This window comes from Lepidochelys kempii, chromosome 4 (assembly GCF_965140265.1).
Source record: "Lepidochelys kempii isolate rLepKem1 chromosome 4, rLepKem1.hap2, whole genome shotgun sequence".
NCBI lineage: Eukaryota > Metazoa > Chordata > Testudines > Cheloniidae > Lepidochelys > Lepidochelys kempii.
In genome coordinates this window covers 15,761,534-15,789,308 of record NC_133259.1, presented here as the reverse complement: position 1 = coordinate 15,789,308, position 27,775 = coordinate 15,761,534, and the positions used below count along the sequence as shown (strand labels likewise).

Genomic DNA, 27,775 nt, shown 5'->3' with positions numbered 1-27,775 from the left:
TTTGCAGGCTAGGCCTCATACTGCACAATGTATTATGCAACTCTAAGGTTCCTCATTTAGGCTTGAGGGTAGCTCAGAAGCCTTCAGCACTGACCTCACTCTGCTCCCACAGGGAAGCTTTACTGCTGTCTTCAGGGGACCAGAGTGAGGCCAATTCTGAGTGCTTTTGAAAACCCAGCTAAAGAGGCATAGGGCTGTAGCTCAAGTTGTTCTCTTGTTTGTGTTCTGAGCGAGCCACAACAATAATGCACTAGTATGAGATGCCATTTGTTAGTTGAGAGGCAGAGCCATTTATCGAGTAACACAATTACCAGACTATGGGCAGGGTGGTTACCCCACATTGAACTAAGCATGAATCAAATAGGGGAAAAATATTATTTGGAAAATCATTTTAAGGTCCATATTGATGCAAAGCGATATATAGAAATTGCCCACATGGATTAATAAATGGCTAAGGAGACATTGCTTTATTCAGAAGCTTTCACTGGAAAGTACAAATGAAAAAGTTTTGTGCACAAAACATCTGTCACTTATCCATGGTTAACAAGAGAGGGGTTTCCTGGGGTGATTGCAGTGTGCATGTGAACACAGGTGAGAAAGTAGTAGGTCTGATAAGAGTCAGAGATGGTTATTTTTCCTTTGTAATGATAGTTTGAATTTGAACTTAATTACACCACTGCAAATTCGGTTTAACACCTTTGAAGTCAATGGCATTAAACCAGTGAAATTGAGCATCAGAGCAGAATTAGGCAAAATAGAGTTGCAAACATTAGACTAACTAAAGCCACTGATGCTGTAACCACTTCCACCATCAACTGAATGTGACTCCTGTTTTAAAAGTCATAACATTTAAAAAACAACACAACTGTAGGACACAGTTTGAGACCTTATAATTAGGTCTGGATTCTGCATTCAGTTACGCCAAGCAGAATTTGGACCTCAGATAGTGGCGAAGCATTCCATGGGACTTCTGTTAAAATCAATGGGACTAGTCACATAAATAAGAATGGCAGGATAGGACTTTCTTTACCCTTAATCACTACCAGTACCCCAGAAGGGGCATCAAAAGATAATGAACGAAATCTCAACAGTGCTGTACAACAGGATGGTTGTAAGAAGCCAATAGGACCATTGACTGCAATGGCATTTTGAAAAGCAGATTGTGAACTCATGTACCCTTTGATAATTGAAGGCCTTTCTTAATAAGAATTTGACAGGAATGGAAACAGCAAGAACAACCATGTTCAAAGTCAGCTCCTTGCTCTACTGAAAAATCTAGAGAAGAGAATCATGGAAGGAAGAGAATTCCTTCTAGGAGCTGGTAAAGGCCAGCTCTCATGTTTGTATACTGAACAGTTATGTATTGCGGTAGCCATTTTTAATTTGATACACTTCTGTGGTGGTTTGGAATTCTTTATTGTTGCTTTTGCAGGTACAGAACTGATGGAACATGGGGCCAAAATCCTGAAACTCACATAAAAGTTGTAAGTTCCGAGACAGCCTATGAAACAGATAAGTGACAGCCAGATGGTGCTCTGTTACATGCCTCTGCTAATTCAAAGTAACTGATGTTAATGGGGATGCTCTGGCTTGGACAGTTGTAACTGAGAGCATGTCTTCATTGCAGATAGAAGGTGTGTTAACTCAGGTTAAAATGGCATTGTTCATTGAAGCATACTCCTCCCGGTTAAACTCATCCTGTGGCAGTCTCTCCTTCTTTTGGTCAGACGCAATGACCCTTTCCTGTCTTAGGCTCCAGGCTTACACCCTACACTGACAAAGGCTATATTCTTCTTTTGCATCTTTACTAGAAGTCTGGGTGTCTTGACTGCCTAAATTATGCCTGCCTAACTGGTTGAGATGCCTTTTACATTGTGGCAGGATTTAGGCCCATGAGTCTGTTCACTCTCTTTCTCTCAACAACACACAGCACATAGAAAACCTAGGATAAGAATTTTCTAACATTCCCTCCCCACCCAAACTGCTGTGGAAAAAATTCTGGCTGGCTGTGGAATAATATTTTTCTCCATTCCAGGTTAATGAAGTCAATAGCATAAAATAGTCCCCATTTCTTAATAACAAGAATAAAAGTCTTTTTTTCCTAATAGAAGTAGATACATATATTGACTAAGACAGTTGCATAACAATTCCCTAATATAGAACTGTTAGAATTGCAGGCTTTCTGGAAGGATGTTGGTAAATAAATCATCCCTACTGTAGTGTATGGCACAAATTGTCTGCCCTGTAGAAGGAAAAACATTGCAATACTTACAAAGACAAATTTAGGACAAAGTCCACCCTCATGTACAGATGAACGGCTTCCACTGTCTTCAATGGAAAGTGAGGGTGCATATCACAATAAAGAACTTAGCCCCTAATGACCATCAACAATATTACATGGGAAGAGATGGGAAAGAAACTGTGTCTTCAGCTGGCACCTAAACCTAAAGGAAAAATATCAGAACTCCTGACTTAGCTGCCCACTAATGCTCTATGCAATTTTCTTTTTGACAGTTTTGATAATGATTAGTGACTAGAGCTGGTCAGGGTTTATTGTTATAGCAGCCACAGACGTACTTTTTGGATCAAATATGGATTTTTTTTAATTTAAAAAAATTTCAAATGGAGGTATGAATCCCTTTAGCATTCTTAGACATAATCTGCACCCCTCCAGGGGTCTGTGGACCACAGTTTGAAAATCACTGTGCTAGGCTTTTGGGTCAACTGTTTCCCAATATACTCTGGCATGAGAGAATAGCCTCTCTGTGTGACATCACAACTTCTCATGCAGCATAATTGGGACTTAGATCATCTAAACTGAGGGGAGGAATGTCACATGGGCTGAATTCTAAAGAACATGCTAAACAAAAATGAATATACATGCAAAATCAATGATGTCATATCAAGGAAATAAACGTTTAAGCTGGATTTTCTAAGGCTCTTAGGATAAGTTAGATTTGTTCAGGTTATTTAGCACCTGCTGAGCTGTTCAGTAACCCAAGGCCTAGCTTCAAATGTATAATGTATTTCTTAATCTCCCTCCCCATTAGTCATTAGAAGAACAGAGACAAAAATCAAACAGTGGCTGCCATTTTCAAAGCCTTGTACAAAAATAAGTCAACGTTGTCCTCCTGCCAGTTCCAAAAAATCTTGAACAGTCCTTTGTAAATTTCACTTTTCGTTTGTACATTACAACAGAAATAGTTAGTCCCAGTTGCCAAAGCTTACTTCTCAGTCGGACCCAAGGGTGAGTTAAGTTTAAAGTTCCCCTGCCTGGGTATCTCCATTCAGTATCTTCGCTCTTATTCAAGTTTTTATAAACCTATTTTTTGAATGAAATGCATTGGCGGGGGAGAAAAGAAAAAGCAACAGCTCAATTTAGACATTTCAAAGGGCTCATCTGGGATGTTATCTGCATGCACAGGACTCCACTGTCATGTTGGGGTAGACCTTAAGCACCACATTCTTATTTTCGTCAAAGAATAGGATGCTGAGAGAAGACATTTTGTCAGGAACGCAGCAAGGCTCAGGAATACCAGGGATGACCCCAACTGCTCTCACTATGCTCTGGATGGTGGCATGGTTTGATGGCTTCAAGACCTGCATAAGAAAGAACAAGAAGAGAAGGAAATTATAAGGTGCATGTTAAAATGTAACTGTACTGTTTACATGGTAACACTGTTCTTCATTGTTTGGGTCAAAATATAGCCAATTCCCTGAAAAAAGACAGCGATGACCCAAAAAGGCTAGCTAGCAGAAGCAATTCTGCGTACCTCTTTTAAAGACTTCTCAATTGTCATGGTATATCCCTGGAGATATCTTCAGGGAATACCACTCTTGGATTAATTTTACTGGCCACTAGGTGTCACTGTTGCTCTACAATTCAGCTAGAGTTTTCTTACTCTGAAGAAAGTGGCCCTTCACTTCTTGCAGGAGATGCCTTTTAAAGGGACACATCCCATCTCGGGGCAACGGCTGCATGAGAAACATAGACCAAGACACTTTGTACTGATGGAAATGGTGGTGTAAATTATATGTCGGATGTAACTTAGTCAGAAAAGCAGCGCAAGTGGGTATAAATGTACCTCTGATTGGTAACTTACACCATCATTGCACAACTAGACCCAAAGAATTCCACCAGTAGTACACCTATTTACACTAAGGCAAAATTCTGCTCTCAGTCACTAGTGTAAACCTGAAGGTACCTGGAATTACATTTCTATAACCGAGCAGAATTTGGCCCACTGATTATAACTAGAAAACAAAATCAACTGAGTTAACTTCATTGTCCAATATGAGTAAACAAATTTAGACCAAGATTTTAAAGACACTTTCATTTTCAGTAACTTAACTAGGCGTACTAGTAACACAGGAAAACACAGTAATACAGCAAAAAACAACAATATGATTTTTTTTGTTGATACTGTCCTTTAAGAAAGATATTCAGAACTTCATTTTATAACTCATCTCAGACCTAAAACCTGGGAATCAGAGTTAAAAATACTCCTAGTCAAATGTCAGGCATGTATACAACAAGGTTCAGTGGACCAAATATTCAGAGAGCCTGCAATTTTTCTGACACAAAAGATAGAATTTGTGTCTGCAAACATCAGGCTCAGGGATGAGCCATCTAACTACCTGATTTGCAGGCCCAAATGATTTTCCATGGAAAAAAGCAGAGGAAAAATTTGGAGATTCTGGCTCATTATGTCATAGGCACAATATAATTAGGAATATCTACTTGTAGTGAAGTTGGTGATGTGCAGGAATCTCCAATGCCTGCCTCCATTTAAGCAAACAAATGCCAACTGTATTCTTCTGCTTTATCTCAGAGACAGGTGATCCTTAAATTCCAAACACAATGAGTCAGAATGGACATTTTCCGTATCATGTTGCTAGAACTATTCTCAGCGAGCAAAGGAACCATTTGATGCAAGATTCAAAAGGATCCATTTGGGAACATCCCACTGTTGTTTTTGTGTTAGGGTTAACATAATCCAAACTTTTTTTTCTTCTACAGATGAGAGAATCTATCTCTGCACTCTGAGTGACTGAGCAATGCCTGGGACCCATCTTGAGTTCCCTATACTCCATTTTAAGGTAGTTAGATTTGAGGGCAGTCAGGCTCACAACTTCAAACGTATTTAGGCACCTACCTTCCACTGAAATCAATGGGAGTTAAGCACCTACATACCTTTAAGGATCTGGGCCTCAGGAAGCACTCTGTATCTACCAGCAACAAGGCCCTTTTTTATTTTTATTTTTTTTATTTTATTTTTTTTAAAAAAACAAGAGTTCGGTCAAATTCTCTTTTTAATTTCTTGCAGGAAGGTTCAATAAGCTTTACATTACTATGATTTTAAATAGAAAAAAAAAAAAAAACTACCACAGACCTCCATGTCCCCAGTGCAATAAGGCATGATGGAGTGCCTTAAAAGCCAGGAATTCTACGGAGAGCCCTCTTTACAGCCATAAGCCAAATATGGTTGAAAAGGGACTCCTCAAAAGTACAGTTATCCAGACTCATGGATCCTGAAGCGAGACAGCTTTTTAAAGAAAGAGAGACTGATTTCCTCTGCAACATTTTATAGAGCATTTTAAAATTTCACTGCTCCCACCACCGAAGATTTTTGTATAAATTGTGAAGTCAGAAAGCAGGTGATAGATAAGGTTAAGGTTGCGTTCTGCCCCTGTTCCAGACACAGCTCTCAATGAGCATTCTGCACAAAAAAGTCAAGGGGCGCTTATGGCCCTTGATAACTCAGGGTTCCTGTTGCTCTCGCCAAAAATCAGTAAGAATCCTATTATTGATAAAACATCCAGCATGTCTATTGGATGGAGAGGAATTGAAAATGGATTTTCATATTTTTGCTCAGCTTCTTACTGGGAGCCCTGAATGGCTCTTCAGACAGGGAACGTGTGCTACCACAAACTCACTACATGAGGCGCAAGGCAGCAGAGGATCACTGACCGCTCACCATCACTGAAATGGGGTGTAAAGTGGCGGCCGTTCTGCACTAAGAATGCTTCTCAACTATCTGAAGGAGGGGAAGTGAAGATGAATCACTTCTAACAAAAGTTGCTATTTGGTGTTTTCTTTTAGTTTCCTAAAGACTTTGCATTTCTCCCCACTCTTATGGTGTCCTTTGGTCAAGTTTGAAACTATCAGCCATAATTATGTCATGCAAAAGAGGAGAGCGGGGATTCACCGGTTTATGGTACGCCTGTCCTTAATAGCGGAGGTTTTGGTTCAGCTAATCAGTAGATCTGACTCGGTTTGGGTGGGGTTTTAAACTCAAACCCTGGACTACTCACTTTAGATGAAGCATTGAGCTATACAATTGCATCTCACTAATGCTCTGAATTAAACAGATTAAAGTACGTCCGTTTACAAGATTTATTCCAAAAATGCTCAGAGCAAAGGGCTGCCCTAGGCATTGGAGGGAGCTTTGGGTGAGGTGGATCATCTGGCAAAAGGTTTCAGTAAGTGTCAACATTATTTGGTACTGGGCAGATCACACCTATTTCCTTAAATATCTGACATGTCTTGTGTGTTACCCTCTAGCCCACAGAAAATATGCAGCCCCTAAATCTTAAGGGTGGGATTTTCACGACACTCAGGCTTGGGCTAACTTTGCTCTCATTGAAGTCAAAGGCCAACTTCACTGGCAGTAGAGTCAGGCCAAGGCTGAGCATTTTCAAATTCCAAACAGAAAGGGTTAAACTGGCATATGCCCTGCATCGGGAGTGTTACATCATCTTTGCCGGAAGGCAGCCTGCTCGGTCTGGTTCCTACTAATGAAAAGCAGGCGTGATCTCACATGAGATTTTCTGTTAGAGTGGGAGTGGCGTAAGGGAAAAACCCGGTAACCTCCAAGCGGCCAGATCTGTGAACGAGTCCAGCTGTGGTTAGGGCTGCACCTGCTAAGCTGCACACATCCTTGAGAGACTTGCTGCCCAGTTGAATTTCATTAGAGATGCATTAGGAGTGGAGAGAATGATGTCAGCGACAAACTTTCATTCCTGACCTGGGAGAGGGACTGTCTGGCCTGTATGCTCTATGGTATTCTGCAAGTTCAGCACATGTGGCTTTGCCAGCACTCTCACCATTTAACCGAAACAGGGAGAGGGTAAGGCTGGGAATTTGGGATGGGGATGGGAGGGGAAGAGGCACATCTTTTGTTAATTACCCACCAGGTTTGTCAACCAGGCTAGATGGAGCTCAGTTCTTCTTCACCGAGGGACCGCTGTCGAGCCATCAGCACAGATGAATTTCTGGTATTACCTGACAGCTACAGTATCCGTTTGCAAATACACTGCTCTCATGAATGTCAGTGGGAGTTGTGTGCATGGATCAAGAATACTACATGGCTCTCAACCTACCTGTTTCTCCTTGTCATGTATTGAATTTTCATTCTCACTAGAAAACCAAAGTGGATTTTGGTTCACATGGTGCAAATTGTATTTCACACTGCACATGTGCACACCAGGCACAGTTTGGATCCCAAAAATCGATGGGAATTTGCGGTTGACTTTCATGGAACCAGAGGCATGACACTGTCACCTACTTCCATAATAAACTAGATACGCTCCATTTGTACACAGGAAAGAGTTATTCGAAGGTCACGTTTAAGTTTATGTTAAGGAGCCAATCCGACATTCCTTATGTACCCCAAAAGTGGGAGTTTTGCATGCTTAAGAAATGCAGGATCAAGCCCTACATTTGGACCAAGCCTTTAAAAATATGTTCAGAGATGAAGAATGGGTTTATGGTTAAGGCACTGACCTTGGACTCAGGAGATCTGAGCTTAGTTTATGACTGTCACAGATGTCCTGTGTGACGTTGGACGAGTCATTTAATCTCTGTGCCTCATGTACCCACTTGTAAAATGGGGTTAGTAGTCCTTCCTTTGTTCATCTCATCTATGTAGACTTTAAGGCAAGGCAAGGCAAGGACTCTCTCTTACTTGTTTGTACAGGGCCTAGCACAATGGGACCACTGGGCACAAAGTAATACGTACAATAAATAGCAACCATTACTGTGAAGTGCATTTAGTTCTCAGAACCAAATTAAGACCTGATGCAACTGAGCTCAACCCTCTGTGGACTCACACCTGCTTTCACTGAGCATGAATTTGACTCTAAATGTTTAAAGAAGACTGTTAAGAAACGACTACGGTTTCTCCGGTAAATTGGCAAAAGATGGGAAATCTTCTCTGAAGTCTGGATAAGCACACTGTCTCCCTTTAGCTTCTCTACACATCAAATGGCAGCTTTGTTAGAATCAATTCATCTTCACTTCCCCTCCTCCAGACTGCTGAGCAGCACGTGTAGTGCAGAACGGATGCCACCTTAGACCCTATTTGGTGGTGAGTAATCCCTTATTCTAGGTTTTCCACCTCCTGTAGTGATTTACACTCGTGCAGTGAATACAAACTAGTTCCGATAGTAAAATGATCACAGCAGAATGGGAGGGTTGCATTTGCTTTTCACTACCAGAGGTGCAAGGCCCTGGGAATCAGGCCCAAGTTTTGTGAAGTGTTTTTGGGCCCTTCAGGGTGCTACACAAAGAAGGTGCTACGTACAGAAAGTGCATGTTCTTATTACCCTTTCCATTTTCTGGGGTTTGGCAGTGTGTGGGATAAAGGGACCTCTCTTTTACCTCGGGATCTCCATATTTAAAAAAAAAAATATCGTAAATCCTTATAGGAAACTTGCTTTCTTTGTTATGTTAACAGGCATTTAGCAGCAACTGTGGGTGAAATTTTCAGAAGCTCTCAGCATTGGCCAAACCCTTGACTTCAGTGGGAGCAGAGCTGGCAAGAAGCGCTTCTGACAATCCCACTGTGCACCTATGGTGTATTGAAGCTCAATTTGCAAAAGCTCATTTGTTGTTGAAGGTGCACGTTCTTATGTACATGAAGTTTGACCCAAAGCTCATGGATTTCAATGAAAAGACTCTTATTAACTTTGATGGGCCTTCAATCAGGTCTATTTTGAATACGTGCCATTCACCTGCTACATGGCACAGGTGCCTTCTTACCAAGCCATCACGGTACCATCAGGTGAATTCGTGTTTCTGAATGGGTGCCAATTTTGAAATGGCCTGTTACTTATTGGATGTGAACTGTTTAGCTCAGCCCTTGGTGGAGTGTCTCTTCACTGGGAGTTGAAGGCCCAGATCTTCAAAGGTATTTAGGCACCTAGCTCTCATTGAAATTAAGGGGAGTTGGGTGCCGAAATACATTTGGGGATCTGGAGCCCTGCAGAATGAAGCCATAAGAAAATACTATTTTTTTAAATCAAGAGACCCTAAACAATGTCCAAGGAACCGGTCCACTTAACTATGCAGATGCAGCTTCTATACCAGCACACTGAAGTGTAGTGTTTATAGGGAAAAAACTGTTGTCCACAAACAGAAAAATAGCGTCGTCGTCGTCAGACACGATCCAAATCACATAGAAATCAGTAGCAGATTTCCAGTGGGGTTTGAAGCAGTCTCATACAGAATAACTGGCAGCTTAAAATTGTTTTCCTTGTTTGTTTTACTTCTTTCAAAATATCCATCTGTTTGCCCATATTACCCGGCTCACAACATGCCCAAGTTCGTTTAAAATGTAAAGCGCTTTCAGGTAGAAGGAGCAGCTGAGAGAATTAGTTTAAAAATTATTTGTGTTTTTGCATTCCTTTAAATTAAAATAGCCACACTGATCTATTTCAAACATTGCTACATATATGAATTATTTGCTCTCGGTCCAAGGTCAATCCCCAGAGCAATTTTTTTTTACAGTTGCGTTTAAAAACCTTATAAACAAGGTTGAAATTGGAAGTGCTGACACAGCCCTTAACCAGAGTGATGCCCAGGGCATTGTTATAACTTAATGTCCTTAAAGTTAACATGGAAAAAGTCCAGCTCAAATTCCTGTTGAAGTTAAGGGTCTGTTTCAAACCCATACGTGGGGATACAGGTATGATAGAACATGGATGCTATCAATCACAGAGGGAGAGGCCAAAAAGACCCAGTAGAACATTTTACTACCACTGAAAGACAATCATCTTGTTAAAACCTTTTATTGGACCAACTTCTGTGGTAAAAGAGACAAGCCTTCGAGCTCCACGGGGCTCTTCTTTAGGTCACTGTGGCGCTCAAAAGCCTGTCTTTTTCACCAACAGAAGTTGGTCCAATTAAAAAGGTTACCTCCCCCACCTGTTCTTTCTAATAACATGGCTACAAGAACACTGCAAACCTCATTTTCCGTTTGAACTCTTGGCAAAGGCACAAAACTGAAGCCAGCCCTCAAAGTTTTAGAGGCTGATCCTGCAACCTTAATTCAGGTGAGCAGTCTCCCTCAAATCAACAGAACTGCTCACATAAGTAAAGGCTTTCTGATCAGGCCCATTTCGGACTAAATTATCCTGGATGTTACCATACATCTCATCCGTCTTTCACTGAAAAAAAAAGACATCATTCTGATTAATCCCAAAATTCGACCCCGATTTGAAATCATTTTGCTTTCAGTGCCAACCATTAGTTACATGAAAAAGAGAAAATGGTGAAGGTAAGGCTATGGGAAGAACCGTGAACCCTACGTCTACTGTAGTTTCCAGCTTCCAGGAATAATTTGTGTGTGTCCCCCCTCCCCATTTTGGGTGTTTGTTACATACTGCATCCAAGGCTGGGAGATGTGGGCATGACCCTCCAACGGAGCTACGCCAGAAATAAATTTGGCCTACTGATTTCAAGAAGCCAAGCTCATGCAACAGTTTTGGGGCCAGATGATGGAACCCTTACTCACCAGAGTAACCCTTACTCATACCCATAGTCTCAAAGCCATAGGGGCAACACTAAAGTAAGGGTTCCAGGATCAGGTCCCCTGTGCTTATGTATGTATCTCAGGATAGCATTGGACAGAGGATACAGCTCTTTGGGAAATGACTGTTAAGATTTTGATTTGATTAGCTCCTGGGCTGATACTCAGAGTCCCATCTACTTCTAGGACTCTACGCCCCCCTGCCCCTTTCAGACCAGCTTTTGCCCCACTCTGCAAATATTTACTACCAAGAATAGTGCTTACTACTCTGAGTGGTCCCATTCATTGGTTTCTATTGGGACGAACTCAGTATGGTAATTGCTATACTTGGTCATAAGCATTTATAGGATCAGTCCTTTATTATGCTTGATTAAACTGGACGGTCACCAGTTCACACATTATTATTACCCAATAAGCAATTTACAGCACATTTGGACTCTGGACAAAAATAATTCTTCTATAGAACTTTGATTTTATATCTTTGCATAAAGCAATTCTGACTTCATATTAGCTATTTTTAACAACCATCCCTTAAAGAAGAGAAATAAAATATTACTTATTTACTACAGTCTAGAGCTTAATAGGAGCCAAGCCGATGTAATTTTACTGATGTAAACAAATATGTGCAGTTCATAAAACCTAGATGTGTTTTCCTGGAGATAGGAGAATAAGGCAGCGAGAGGAAAAAAAAAATACTGTACCTTTGGAATGGGGAATTGGCATTCACCTGAGCAGTAATATGCATCAAAGGATTTAGGGGAAATAATCCATTCGCTCCAGCCAATGTCTGCAAAATCCACTTTGAGATAGCGTCGCGTACAGTGTCTCGGCTCGTTCCATTGCTTCCTTCTTGCCTTCTTCAAGGTTTGCTCGTCAAACTGGAGTGTTTGGCTCTTCTGGTGGTTGTTCTTTCTCTGCTTCTTCTTACCCTTTGTCCTCTCTGCCAGCTGCGGCTGGAGGGTTTTGTAGGGTTTCCTGTCTTCCCATCCCTCATCCTCATTGTACTGGTACTCGGCACCTGGGAGCTCGTTGTTCTGCAAGAGCAACAGGATGTTGGTGGAACGTTTCTGTCGCTGTTCACCAAGGCTGCTCTTCGAGTGGCTTTTGGGTCTGGGGAAGCCCTCAACCAAGGAATTTCGGTGTCCTTGCAAGCTAGAAACAACACTCTCTGGTTCTGAAATAGCAGAGTCATTGGCGTACACCAGGATGTAAGGTTCATAGCAGGACGGCATCCTCCTCCAGGAATAGCGGCCAGTCAAGGCCATTTTCACACCAATCAGAAGTTCATCATTCTGTTTTGCCTCACTCAGGATATGAGTAATGTCCTTCCACTGCCAGGAAAGGACATCCCGATAAGCTGTGGAAACATTTATTAGAAAACGTCCCAGGGTTCGAGTTTGGTTCCCATCAGAAGGAAAGCTCAACACTGAGAGATCTATTTGAATTTCAGGTTTCCTGTGTCCATAACGAGAGCAGCCTCCGGATCGGGGACAACTCCAAGTAGCATTTAGAAGGTCCCCAATATAATAATGCAACGAAGCTGACAAGATATTTTCAGACTTGGTTAGGGAGGTCAGATTAAAAACATGTGGCTCTTTGCTTCCTGGGCTCCCTAGAAGAATAAATATTCACATGAGAACATAGGAAATTCTAACACCACAAAAGACCAAAGGGCCAGTGTTACCTGTTGCTTTGTATTATCTTCACTAATCCCATGGATAATTCCCCATTGACTTTAATGGGAGCAGGAGCAGAACATCGCATTTGAATATACAATCCCCACACAGTCCTCCCCATCCTGCGTTCGATTTTAAAGAACACACTTTACTGTTCAGTTCTCACTGGCCAAGTGTCCGCATCACAGAAAATTCAACAGCAACTAGCAGTTTTGTTGGAACCTCAGGAAAGAGGCCAAGGATTGACTGAACTTGGAAACTAACCAGGTACTTATACATCATTAGACTATTTGAGTGCCTAGCACATATCAGTGAGTGCATCCACACTGCACCCTTCTGAGGTCAGGAAGCAAACAATGTCACAGGAAGCAGGATTGCTTGAAAGGATACACTGAAGATTGCAAAAGAACATCCAGGAATTTGACAGCCAAGTGTATTTTTTAATGTCTGTTTATTTAGCATGTGTGCAAATGGCTAGCTTGACACCCTTAGAGAACAAACATTCTTTCTCTGTCCAGGAGAGGTCTGGCATGGGCAGTTGCAGTTTAGACCTCATCCAAAACCCACTGAAGTCAATAGAAAGAGTCCTAGTTGACTATACTGGACTTCAGATCAGTCTTTTTAAGCTTCAGCGTATCCAATTACCAGTATGCTTCAACCCTAACATCTTCCTACCAACGGAGGATAGGTGTAGGGAATGAGCTAGAACTTAGAAGAGTTGGGCTCAATTCCCAGCTTTCTTGTGTGACTCAGGCAAACCAGCGGGGCTGGCGTTATCAAAGGTGCCCAATTGAGTTAGGCACCCAAATCCCATGGAATTTCAATGGCGCCTTTGAAAGTTCCATCCTTAATCTCTCTGCACCTCAGCTCCTCATCTGTAAAATGGGGACAACAATTTTGGATCTTTATTTTTTGTTTAGTGTCTAGGTGTCATTCAGAAACGTACGTGTACAATGTGCCAGGATAATTACTAATATAAATTGGGATGTGTTACACTTCCTTCTTCAAAATATTGTAAACTTCAAAAACTAAAAAAACAAACAAACAAAAGTTAAGCGCTATAAGTGTTCTGCTACATCAGGGCCCGGGCACAAAGTCTACATATCATGCAAATCCCACTCCGAATAGAACCCTAGTGCTGGCCCTTTAACCAGGGTAAACTTCACCCTGTATTTGTAGATTGGTTCCCGGCATGCTAGAGCAGTGGCTCTCAACCTTTCCAGACTACTGTACCCCTTTCAGGAGTCTGATGTATCTTGCATACCCCAAGTTTCACCTCTCCTAAAAAACTACGTGCTTACAAAATCAGACATAAAAATACAAAAGTGTCACAGCACACTGTTACTTAAAAATTGTTTAGTTTCTCATTTTCATCATATAATTATAAAATCAATTGGAATATAAATATTTGACTTATATTTCAGTGTATCGTATACAGAGCACTATAAACAAGTCATTGTCTGTATGAAATTTTAGTTTGTACAGACTTTGCTGGTGCTTTTTATGTAAAACAAGGCAAATATCTAGATGAGTTGATGTACCCCCGGAAGACCTCTGTGTACCCCTGGGGGACATGTACTCCTGGTTGAGAGCCACTGTGTTAGAGCACTACATGTCCATTGGGCTAGAGACTGGAACAGCAACAACTACAAAATTAGGAGAATAATCAAAAACATATACCTAAGTAAAAACAAAGCAAGCCTCTAAAGATGTGGAAAAGCAAAAGGCTTTCTCTCTAGTCCCACCAGCCCTCAAAGTACATCAGGAGCCATAGTATGGTTATTTTAAGGCTTGGGTAAGGCAATAAGAGAAGAAATATTTCTGCACAATTGGCTAATCCATGACATGATATTTTACAGATCTTTATTACAAATTAATGGCATTCGTACAGCATCCTGGTTTTAATGCAGACCACAGTCCACAGCATAAACTTTCCTCCAGAATAAGCGGGTCACGTTTTGATCCAGTGCACTAAATGATGTCACATTTTAAGGTGCAGAAGTCAAAAACAACCTGTGCACAATGTTTTAGAGATAGGAGGAGGCTGCTAAAGAAGAATCAAGATCTGAAACAAGGTGTTAATGAGAAAAGACATTGATGTTATTGGAGTGGAAGGGTCAAACACACCCTCTTTCCTGTATGCATAATCAACAAGGAAACAAACCAAGGGCAATAATTCCATATAGCCACAATGTTACCGTGCCAGTGAGCAGGTTCTTGTGGAAAGAGGGATTTCCACGGCTTTCAAACTACAGAGGTCAGTCCAATAGGTATCTCGCACAACCCAAAGACACACTACAACAGGGGCCGGGAGTCACCAGGGCATTTAAGCTTGTGTTTGGATTATCAGCATAAAAGTGATTCCATTGGGTCACAACGAGCAACAGCAGGTTTTCTGTAAAACAAGTTCTATGCTCAGATTGCGATGACGTTTATATTGGTCAAACTGGCAGAAATATAGATTCTAGCGTTAAGAAACACCGGAGAGCTGTAAAATTGGGCTGTATGGAAAATACAGCTATAGTGGAACAGGCAACAGCCCCCAGAAGGACTGGAAACAAACCAACACATTAAGTTTAAACCTTCTTTGACGTCATGGCAATCCACCTTCTCAAGAGTCTGAGGAGGGATTTTAGCTCACAGGGTTTTGAAAGAGTTCCTTCACCTAAAAGAAATGACAAAATAAAATCCAGAAGTGCCCATGTAAATAGGGATGAGCAGGTCTTTGGATAAAGAAAATGACTGCTGATATTAACCTTTGCCCAAGCACTTCAACTGAACACAAATCAACACTTTCTCCCCCTCTGATGTTCCAAAAAGTTTGGGGTTTTGGGGGAAGATGGAACTCTGGGCTTCCAGATTCTGACTGGCAACATAAAAATTGCCAGTAAGGTCTGAATAAAGCCAGCAAATGAAGTAAAAAAACCACATCTCTTTCCCATTTTTTGCTAATAGAGCCCAAGTGTTTTAGGAAAAGCGGGTAGCGCACAGTTAAGGGATGGAAAACATCTATTCTATTATGTTCATTGTTCTGCAAAGGCAAGGAAGAATAGTTTATGCAAAATTTCTGACCCAGCAGGAAGAATTGAGAATCCCACGCAAACAAGAACCTGTTTTCACATGCTTTCTGATGGGTTTTGTGGATTCGAGATGTTCAGGTAGGTCAACTTCCAGGTGCTTAGATTAAATGAACTAAACTGCAGAATGCTTTGAGATTCACCCAATTTGTGTCTATGAATCATTATCTGAACACTTGGTTTTCAACAGATTAGATCCTAATTTATTTTGTTGTAGAAACAGGGCAGGCACCGTCTCTTACTACTTGTCTGTACAGCACCTAGCACATGACCACCTGATCTCCGTTGGGGTCTGTATGAACATGTGAATAATAAATACATCTACAAATAATTAATTACATCAATCTATTCATAGGGACAATTATGTTATGAGTGTATCTGTTGAATGAGCTTATTTTTACATGCAGAGTCAAGTTTTTCCTTTTTGGATTTTAGCAATTCTATTCATAACAAAAATGGTAGCAGTTCAGAATCTCGGAACAAAAGAAAATGGGAACACAAATTAATCTGTTCTTGCTTAAAAAAGAAAAAGAACTAACTGATTTGTGATACACATGAAGGGGGCAATATGTATTTTGATTAATAAGCAAAACCAGACAAGCCATTCTTGCACTCTTAAAAAAAAAATAAAATAAAAAATATTTACCATCAAACATCACGTGCTACCAATAGATGGTGCTGCTTTCATACAACCCGCTTATGGAAAGACTGCAAGGAACTAATCCAGTTTCCCACCTGCATGTAACTCATGCCGGCTGATTATTAGCTATTGTCACGAATGTGTTCTGTATTTGGTTTTTGAATTAGATTAAAACAAAAAAATACACAAAAATATATGTCTTGGTTTGACATCACTTGGGAACAGAGTTCAATTCACCCTTCATGCAACAGGGAAAATGGATTTCAAAGCATGGGCAGCAGACAAATTAAAACAACCCCCTGAAGTATCAAACAAAGGATGAAGATTTAAAAGAGGGTTTAGGCACAAGGTACCTGATCCTGCAGTTTTTTTCTCAGGTAAAACTCTCAGGTAAAACTCTCATCGAGACTGCAGCACTTAAACCCGAAGAACATAAGCTACTAAGCACTGGCTCCCACAAACACTACAGTTCAAACTCTTGATTAAAGTCAAGAGCTACTGAGGAGCATGTTACAGAATAGGAAGGTCCTGTAGGATTTTTTTTTCTTTCTACAGTCATGAACCAGACCAGCCTTTCTCCCTACTGACTTCAATAGGGAGACTGACTTACACCAGCTGAGGATTTGGCCTTTATCATATGAATAATGGCTAAGAGGTTTCTTTGTAAAATAAATATAATTTTTTTTAAAAAAATGACACTTTGGGCCTGACTCCCATTTACATGGCAGAGTGGTTTAAATGAAATTAGGCCTGATAATACCACTTAGCTCTTATACAGGACTTTTCATCAGTTGATTTCAAAGCTGCTAATCGATTTCAGGTGTCCTGAGCCCCAGTTCAGTGCTCAATCTGCTACTCCACACTGTCTCCTCCCAATAAGAGGATTTAAAGAGTTTACATACAGTATAATCTATTGAAACAGCAGTCTATGTCTCAAACAAAATAATTCTACAGGTCAGAAAATCTAAGCACTCTCAAGGGATGGCATCAGAACAGCCCTTTGATATGCTTTCCACATCAAACAAAATGGTGGAACACTTCACTGCCTATTTGCATAGTCAATCCTTCCCTGTTGCTATTCAGTTGTGTATGAAATGTTCATCAACAGACCTGAATACACATCTCCGGGTATTTTATGCCGAAGAGAGAAAGCCCAGAGCGGAGCGTTTACAATACTGGAGATGGGCCTGGTGCCCTACACTCCTGCCAATGCTTTCTCTCAGGATCAGGCGGCATTGGGAGAGGAGGTCTTACAACGGTTGAGTATTACTGCTTTGCATATGGTTACTGAAGCGGATAATCAGAAGGAGAGATCAGTTTATTGGCTGAAAATATGGAGCCAGATTCTCCCCTGGCACCTAGATACCACAAGGTCAGATTTAAAAGGAGACGATTGTTCCCATTAAGGCATCTAAATGAAGTGGCCAGATTTTGCCCTTGTATGCTCAGCACTTCGGAAAATCAGGCCCTATGGTTTTCAGCCCCTTGTAAATTGCAATGGACAAGACAGACTTCAAACACACTTATTGTTATTATTGTGGTACCATGTAGGAGCCCCAGTCTGGACCAGAGCCCCATTGTGGTAGACACAGAACAAACACACTTTATTGCTTACATTCATGGAGTATATTCTGGGGAGGCAGATGTGGTCCAACCACTAGGGCATCAGACTCACCTGGCCTTAACTCCGAGTCCATATTGACTCACCATGTGACAGTGAACAAGACATTTAACTTCTCCGTCTCAGTTTTCCTGCGTGAAATCCTGACCTCATTGGAATCAATGGCAAACCTCCCCTGGAGCCAAATCGCACCCGCCTTCTGTAAGAGCACAAGAGATGGAGCTCCACAAAGACGGGTAAGCCTTGTGCGATCTATAGCAGGAAGGTTCCCTCTAAGTAGAACTAAATATGTACATATTCTGTGTTTAGTACGACAGACTTGTAGACAACACCCTTAATCAATTCAGCATTTGCCTTCAGGGGAGGTCTACACTATGGCAGGGTTAGACGCTCTGAGATAGATCCACTGGCGGTCGATTTAGCCGGTCTAGTAAAGACCCACCAAATCAACTACAGATTGCTCTCCAGTCCATCCCTGTACTCTACCCCCAACGAGAGGAGCAAGCTAAGTCGATGGGAGATTTTCTCCCATCAACCCCCTGCAGTGTAGACCCCACGGTAACTAGACATAAGGTATGTCGATTCAAGCTATGTTATTCACATAGCTGGAGTTGCGTAGCATAGGTCGACTTACCGCAGTAGTGTAGACATAGCCAGTTTCTACACAGTGATACCAGAGATGCTCGTGAAGTTACCCATACTTCGAATGGGAAACAGACCCCTGATGGCACTGTGCGGTACCTTTTCGTATATGACGATTCTTCAAAGGCAACCGTTGTGCTTTCTCTTCCTCCCACAAGAGCCCACAGCTGTTTGTGCTGCTTACTGCCCTTACTAGCATAAAAAGTATTTAAAAGGCAAAACTGCGAAAACTGACATCACCAGCATAAACATGTATTCATGTTACAAGGGGCATTCCCAGGCATCAATAAGCTGGAACCAGTCCACTAACATGTGGTGTGTTTACCTTTATAGAGGATATATTGACATTTTTATGGACTGCCAAATCTATCCCATGGGTGAAAAAGGATGCAATAATGAGGGCTATTTAGCTATACAGTCATCATTATCCATAGTTTAAATTAGATATTAAAGCAGTTTACTTGCACCAGTATATAGTTAAGAATGTATCAGCATTTTCATTATAAAACCCTGTTTTCATGGGTTCATAGCACAATTGAGCTGAAACTTGGAACAGAACATCTCAAGGCCGGGAATACAATTTCTGATGCCAAATTTCTTTCCCCCCTAACTTTACCCTATCCCTTCCTATCAACCTTCTCCCAAACTCCCCAATTAATTTAGATGTTTCTAAATTTTGCATGTAAAAGTATAAAACTTCCCAATTTTGTTAAACATAGCACTGGATTCATTTTTTTAAAAGAAGAAGTTTCGGCTGTAATATTGATCTGATGGTTGATACCTGGAATTTAAAAAAACCCCCATCCTTCTATTAAAGTTATAATAGCTTTAATAAAAAAAAACTCGGAAAAGCAACAAACATGCAAGCTCAGTAACTAATTTACAGGAGGTGTTTTATGACTGGAAAGATTTTAGTATGCATCTTACACGTCCTAAATGTACTATGTCTTTTGTAAATTAAACACAGAGGTCATACCAGCTCTGAAAGTAATATATGGTTTATAGTACCCATCCATGAACTATGGACTTCTTTCTTTAAAAAGAATTGTTCCACTATATGGGCTCAATACTGCAATCCACATGTAAAGTAACTGCAGAGGTAGGTGTGTGTGTGTGTAAAATCATCTGTAAAAGTGGATAATATGGACTCAATACTGCAATCCACATGTAAAGTAACTGCAGTTATGTATAAAATCATCTGTAAAAGTGAATAAATAGATTTTCATGCCTGGGCTTGTGGATTTTCATCCCAATTTCATAAGGGTGAATTTATTTGCTCTTTGATAGATATACATAGATATATAAGGCCTGATTCTCCTCTTGTTTACACCAGTTGTACAGTACTGTAATTAAATTTCCTTCAGGTGAGTTACTTCTTATTTACACCACTGTGAGAAGAATGTCAGACCCATAGCGAGTGTACTCTTATGTAGCAGAAAGACTAATATCAGTAAACTGGTTAAACGATGGGTTTTTCAACTAGATAACACATAGGGCCTGAGTCTCCTATCACTTACATTGGTGCAAGTCAGGAGTAACTCCACTGAAGTCAATGGCAATACATCAGTCAATAAATCCAGCCTAAGACCAGAATCTACACCAGCCAGAACAAATTCTGGGCATGATCCTGCAAGCCCTCGTCCTGTGTAGCTCCCATCAGTTTCCAAGCAGAGAAGGTTTATCCTGGGGAGGCAGATGTGTTGCTAACTCATAATGTCTCACCTTTCAAGTTTCTTATACAAAGAACCCGATTTTGTTTGTATTTCGTCTGAAGTGGTGGGACTCAAGGGGTCACCAACAACTTAAAATATATATATGTCACACTTCTATCAGAATGTTTTGAAAGCTGCTGTTGCAAATGACCCCTGAAAGAGGTTAGAGGACAAAAAGTAGAGTTTTCTTTATTTTGTTTTTCAGTCTGACTGCAGTTAATGATTAGTCAGTTTCACTATACTCAGTTTCCCGAGGTGTCCATGCGTGGGTGTTTCGTGCCACAACAAAGGGAAGGAAAACCGTCTTAAAAATAGGAAAAGGTGGTTATAAAACCACAAAAATTGGCTCATGAGCAGATGTAATACCTGAAATTACTTTAAACACATTTAAAAAAACAAAAACAAAACTGACTCCATTTCAAGTTGATGGTCTCCCCTTTCATGATGCTCTGGTAAAGGTGTTTTAGTGTGCATTTCAGAAGTCCCATCTTCCAAGGTTGATAACTCAGACAAACATTTTTTCTGGGTTGTAACTTTTCATTCAGGGCCAGAACCTCACGTAGTGTAAATTAATACAGTTCCATTGAAATCAATGAAGCTACACCAATTTACACCAGCTGAAGAGCTGGTCCCCTAATGTCCTAGAAACCTGATAAAAAAAAACAGGTGGGTTTTTTTTCCGTTTGGTTGGTTTTTTATTGTTTTTTCTCCCCCCTCCTATCTTTCTTCTTACAAATGTGATTGCAACAGCACTTAACGAGCACTAAGAAACCATTAAGTTAAAATCAAGTTTACATGTCAGACTTATGTTTACAAAACTAAGAACAGTACTTCAGCTATAACTGTACATTTCCTTAATCTACCCCTTGTTATGCTTAAATCTTCTAGCTCATGTGGTATGGAGAATAACTCACTCTTGGGATGTTCTGAGACAAAGAACTATAAGCCTTATTCTCTGCCTTACTCCGGCGAAATTTGTCTTTGAAACAAATGAGGAGTTTTATCGGAGCAAGGACTGCAGATTTCATCCCATGAATATCTCACTACTATGTTTCTGACTGCACTCTAGTTTACAGTCTGATCCTGCTCTCATTGAAATCAATGGCTGAACATCCATTGAATCCTATGCAGGATCAGCCTCATACACAGGAAGAATCAAGAGTAACTCCATTCAAGTCAGCGAGAGGAAATTGTGCCAGAATTTGACGTATTAAATGTGTTGTATATTCCCACATATTTAAATTTAGTTCATTGTTTTTACTTGGTGAGGGACTTTTAAGGTTCTTACTGATTGATGTAAAAACTCAACAATTAAACTTTTAAGTTGATTTAACTGTATTTTTAAAAAAATATTTTTATTTGCCTAAATGAAAAAGAACATGTGAAGAAATATCTAAATCAGAAAAGAAAAACAATTACATAATTCAGTCCATTTCTCTGCCATTACAAGATTATCCCCCTATAAGCAAACAATTTCAGTTCAGCGTAGGGTGGACTCTTCAATCCCAACTTCCTTACATACTTCTGAAAACTCCATCCGTAGCAGGCAAAGTTTTAATTTTACAATAATCATTAAGTTTGTTTTCATTACTTATTTTTGCATCCATATTTTCAACTGCCCTTGTCACTTCGTAAGAATTCAGCTTTCAAAAGTGATGCCCTTTCTTTTGTTTGGCTAAAAGATTGGTAGGATTTCTAGTGATGGTAGCCAATTTTTGGACTCATTAGACTACATGTGTTATCTTTATAAAGTCCAGAATGTTTGCCAGCTGGGTTAGTTGGAAATCTAGCAAAGAACTTTCCTTTATGTCATGTTATCAAAATTGTATAGTAGCCAAAAGTTCTTAATGAAGGTAAAGTGTTGTGGACAGCAAGCTTTCAAGAACTTCCATATGTTTTATCATTTGCTATTTTTGATAACTGTATTTTCAGAAAAATTAATCTACCTCCTTTCTCAGTTACACTGTAAATTAGATCAGTGGAAATATCTTTTTCTGAACTCTTGCTCTGGTCCTATGAAGGACCCCATTCCATCCTCATAACTGACACAGGCAAACCTGCACTGATTGCCATGGGAGCTTTACTGGTCTCATGAGTATAAGATCGGTCCCTTATCAGTTAGGGATATCATCCTAAATTATTGAGGGAATGGTGGCAATGAAATTTAAATACCGTCATATGAACAGGAATGGGAGGGGGGGAGAGAAGAAAGGGAGAGTTGAAATTTACACGGAGAATGTCTTAATAAGCTAAGGACAGAATCTGGAAACAAAACAGCTTAAAAGGGAAATACTGTGAGTGTCCTAATTCTATTGCATTATAAGCCAAATATTAACTACTTTTAACCTTAAGTAAATATAAGATTTTTTTCCCCCCTGCCATCCTCCCCCCCATCATTTGATCTAAGGTTTTATAGAACTGCAAGTTTCTGCCATCAATAACCTTACAAATGAGCTGCTGTATCCTAAGGGAAAGGGAAGACAACCCCTAACTGGTTAAATATGTTGCATAAATACTTATAAAAGTGTCAGAAAACTTATAACCACTTCAAATTTATTGCCTTGGCACTTGAACTGTGAAAGTATTGGGGGAGGAGGAAAGGGGTTAGTGAACAGTGTGTTCATAGGACTGCTGCCACCCACAGTCAAGTAACAGTATAAATATAATCAGAAAGACCACAGAGATAGGATTTCAACCAAAGGCCTTCTAGGTTTAGAACAATAAATACCTTTAATCAGGTGTGTTTAAAGGAGCAAATACCACTCAGTCCAGATTGTACCATTCTCTTTTTCAGCATATTTCAGAATCAGGACATGTGCATCAATAGGAAACATTGAGAAGGCTGCAGCCCGCTGCGTAAGAGACCATGCTTTTAAAAAGATAGGACAGGTAGGATTAAAAGTAGGTATTCCCTGTCCCTCAGCACTAAAACCGTACAGAAGCAGCTTAATTGGAACAATGTAGGGAAATCTGTACAGACCTCAGGTCCACAGGCTCTGACACCAATAGATTTAGGGTCTGACCCTGCAAACACTTATTATGGGTTGTCCTGGACAGACCATCTCACAGTAGTAAACAAGCAGTGAATGTTTTCAGGATTGGGCCTTAAGTCTCTTGCTTCCAGAGGAATTTGGCTACTCACAGTAGTTTGCACTATGCCCAGTGTAAGCACGATCAGGTCCTTAACAACCAATCCATACTGTAGCCTTTAAAGAATCAAAGGCTGGGATTTTCAAAGAAGCCTCGGGGGGAGTTCAGCAGCCAGCTCACTGAATTTCAATGGGAGTTGGGGAACTACTTCTCTTAGGCGGTTGTGAAGTCCCAGACAATGATTTCATTGGGACTTTTGCATGTGAAACGACAGCAGGGTTGATCAATTAGTGTCATGAAAAATATCTGAGTAGTAAATGAGGCTTTATAATGTGTCTATAGCAAGGCACATATTGTAGGGATGGAGAAGTCTAATGGAATATAATAGTTTGGAATCACAACACTGTATTTCAGGTTTCCAGCATTTTTTTTTGACTCCTACATATTAAAAGCTCCTGAAATGACCAGATAGCCAAACAATCAGGAACAGATGATACTTCTTCCCCTTTGCTGTTAACGCTTGCTTCTTTTGGTACATAGTCTGGGTGGATTGCCAACGTACAAACACGCTTGGGCAAACGGTACAATTTCCAAAAGCATCTACGTGACTTCAGAGCCTGAGTCCCATCGATGTGCTTTGGAAATATTTAGCTATTCATTTAATTTCATAACAGCAAAGATGTGCAATTTTTCAAGCTTTCATTTTTTCTTTAAAGATCTGAATTAAAAAAAAAAACCTAGCCCATCAACGATGTGCTACTTCATGGCAAGAACTAACTGCAAAGGGCAAGAAGCCAACAAGTTGTGTCAAAATAGGCAATGTAGATTTTCCCCTCGCTTTAGACAGATATTCCCAAGTAAGAAGCGACTTTCAATATTGATAGGTTTACTGGTGCATTTCAGTTTAAAGCCGAAACCCCAATTATGCCAAAAGAGATAAACTCCACTTAACAGAGCTCCTGAGGGGTAAATTATTCTGTATGCACGACTGTATTTAAAGTAAAACCATCTTCTTCTTCCTGTATTTGTTACTAAATAGACCTTTGCTGCAATCAACTTTAAGTAATTATATTTCTATATCTAGCTGCCTAAGAGAGCCCAAAGCCACTTTACAGTCCTAATATATGTGCAAAATACTCCTTGAGTTCAATGGGAATTATAGAACAGCTATAGGGATAACCCTTAATAGGATATACACAGTACAACTTAGCTAAACTTCAACTATCTGCAACTTCCTGTTATCCAAAAGAGAGTCATGTCCCCTACTGCCTGTTAATTACACTGAAAATCCCCTCAGTTATGCAAATCCTTGATTAGACAAAATCCCCATGATATTTGGTTAATCAGGGTTGTACTGTATCATACATGGCACTCCGCTACCAGAGGGATAGGAGCATTAGCAATATAAAAGTATATAATTAGAACAAAATAGATAAAACACTAATTAAACCATCTATATGATGCAGCGTATGCATTACATCAGAAGACATATTGGTATATGTGTAGGGAGCAAGACTTGTTTGTTTCTTTCACCTTCAAGTTACAGTCCCTGAAGTTCCCTGTCAGTTTAAACATGATGTACTCTAGGGCCCTGATTCTGCAAAGACTCATGCACATGCTAAAGCTAGGCCCCCACTCTGCAAGACCTTATGTGCATGCCTATTTCATTCTCCTGAGCAGGCTCATTTTAAATGAGTTGCTTTCTTGAACCGTAAATCCTGTATACTACAGAAACATCTTGCAGTTTGCAGTGCAGCGGCCAAATGCTCACAGGTCATCCTAATGCTTTCAACAACTGAAACGTGCAACTTCAGTTTGATTTGAAGGTGTAAGTCAGGGCAGCTAGAAAGAGGGGATTTTTGCATTGAAAAGTCTAAATGGTATATTAACTGTAAATGTCATTTGGCCAGTAAAGCTCCAGAGTGTATTTATATAGTCATCCTAAGGCTTTCACTGATGAATGGATTTTTCAGGAGCTGTGCATGTTAGAGCTTTGGGGAAATCTCTTCACAGTGGTTTCAGACGGAGGACGAACATTATCAGCACCTTAAAAATTATGGGCCTGATCCAGTCCCCATTAAGGTCACTGGCCAAACTCCTATTGACTTCTACAGTGCAGGATCGTTTATTAACGTTACTTGACATTTCCTGAACTCGAACTGGATACAAGTGTTGTCAATTTGACATTACATATATTTGGTTTTATATGCAAATACTTTACTAAACAGCTTATTTTCGGCTGTGTTGAAAACAGAGCGGGATTAACCTCTCCAGCTGCTGAAAAAGGAGCACCCATCTCTAAACTCATGTAGGATCCAGCGATTATTATACGCACATATCATCACAGGGTACGGCTAGAAGGTCTCTGGCATGGGCATTGCACAGCCAGCCCTGCAAAATACACACACCAAAGCCAAACCCCCAAAAGAAAAAGGAATCTCGGACTATAGGTAAACTGTTTCCAGATGGAGCTTCTCTGCTTTTTTAAAATTTGGATTATTCTCACTCTGCAGACCTACAAGCTTCCCTCCAGTGCTCAAACCCAGTGCAAAGCCCGTTACATTTCCCCCAGCCCCTTTGCATGAAGTGTCAATTGCCTTTTCAATGACAGCGCGGTCAGCTACACCAACAGCCTTCACCTCTCTCCTCCCACCCTCCACAAGTACTCACAACCACACAGCAGCTATAGATCTACCAAGCCGCAGTGGGAGGGAGAAGCCCCCAGTTTTCGGGGGGGGGTGTCACATTTAGGGGGTTCCAGTAAGGCAGCCTTAGAAGTTTCTGCCTCTTGTGAGGAGGGCTCGGTGTGGCTTTCCAGGCGGGCGAGGCGCTATCTTGAATTGGACCAACTTCTACCGGCGACAGAGAGGAGCTTTGGAGCTTACTCAGAGCTCCTGACATTTCAGATGGGGGGGGGGTCTGTTCCCCCCATGCATTGCCCCTGCTTTTGACAGCCCGGGAGACACACAATGGCGAGAGACTCGCCCTGGGATCCAAACACCTGCCGGGGCTCCGGGGAGGGGACCGAGGCCGCGGGGCAGCGGAGCGGGCGGAGGGGAGCAAGGGGGCCCGTACTCACCCGCTGGCAGGGCGCGGAAGCTGCGGACCGTGTTGCCCTCCCGGAGGTGCGGGGGCTGGCGGCTGGGGAGCTCCTGGCGCCGGGCGCCGCTGTATTTGTCGTAGAGCCGGAGCATGTGTTCCGAGACCTTGTCGCCCGGCGGCGGCTGCTGCGCGGGGCCAGGGTCACCTGCCGCCCGGGCTTGGCCGCCCGTGACCCCTCCCAGGGCAGCCTTCCTCCGCAGCCCCACCAGGTGAGCTCGCAGCAGGTCCCCCAGCGCCAGGCACAGGCAGCTCCAGCCCAGACAGAGGCACAAGAGCGAGCGGGGCGCCCCAGCCATCCTGGCCAGCCCCCCTTTCCGGACAGCCGGGCGTGCAGCGAGCCCCCTTCCCGCCCACCCCACAGCCCGCAGGGGAGCGGATCGCCCGCGAACCAGCCCCGCAGCGGCTTCACCCCCCGCCCCAGCCAGAGACAGCGGGGACCAGCCCGCGGCGCGGAGCGGGGCAGGGGGGGGGACGGGGCAGTTGCGCGCTCTGCAGCGGGGCTACGGCTCGGTGCTGCAAACCCCGGGATCCTGCAGGCAGGAGGCTTTAAAACAAAAAGGCATGCGTGCAAAAAAAAAAAAAAAAAGGAAAAGGAAAGCAACCCCCCCCCCCCCGGCCCCGGTCGCCGCCTTGCCTGGTGTTTGCAATGAGCTCCGGGGCGGGGGAGGGGGGTTCCCCTTCCTCGGTGCGGGTGGGGTGGGTTGGTTGGTTTTTTTTTTGCAGGGGGGGCCGCGGTGGTTACTATTATTGCAGGCGGGTGAGGGGGCGGTGCTCAAGCGGCGGCGGAGCGCAGTCTGAACTCGCAGCCTCCCCGCTCCGCGGGCTCTCGCTCCGGCCGGGAAGGGTGCGCGGCGCGCCGAGTCCCCCGGCTCCCGGGGCTGAGCCCGGGGTCACCCGCAGCCAATCGCGCCGCCGGCTCGGCCGGAGCCGGCTGCGAGCCAGAGGCAGAGCGAAGGGGGAAAAGCAGCCCGCAAAGGCAACCCCCCGCGCGAGAGCGGCGGTGCTCGGCGCGGCCGGCTCGGTCACTCGCGCTGGTCGTGTCCCGCGGGGCAACGGGGGGAGAGAAACCTCCACCCGCCCTCTTCCAAGAAAAAGACCCGGGGCGTGGGGGGCGGCTTGCGGCAGTCGGGCGGAGAGAGTTTGGGGACGTATCAAGGGCTGGAAACACGTGCGCCCCGCGCCTGTGCTCCAGGTGATCGGTAACCCGGGAGCTCTGCCCACCTGACTCGGAGACCAAGCCCCGCTGCCCGGCCGTGGGACGCCTCCTTAAACGTGCCTTGGTTTTGCCCCGTCCCCGGCTAACGTGCGCAGCGTTGGGAAAGGTGGCCAAGCACGTTGCGAGAGAATCCCAGCAGGGGGCTGAGGGAGGAACAGTTTATTCCAAGCATTAAAGCCTCTTTCTTT

The 27,775-nt window shown here is 42.3% G+C and overlaps 1 protein-coding gene across 1 annotated transcript; it reads right to left on the bottom strand.

Moving 5' to 3' along the window:
• Positions 1-452: 452 nt before the first annotated feature.
• Positions 453-27,570, bottom strand: BMP3 (bone morphogenetic protein 3). Its single transcript, XM_073340488.1, has 3 exons — positions 26,349-27,570; positions 11,513-12,423; positions 453-3,600 (listed from the first exon to the last, which is right to left on the bottom strand). The coding sequence occupies exons 1-3, from the start codon at positions 26,665-26,667 to the stop codon at positions 3,409-3,411; spliced, it is 1,422 nt and encodes a 473-aa protein (XP_073196589.1). The 5' UTR covers positions 26,668-27,570; the 3' UTR covers positions 453-3,408.
• Positions 27,571-27,775: the final 205 nt, after the last annotated feature.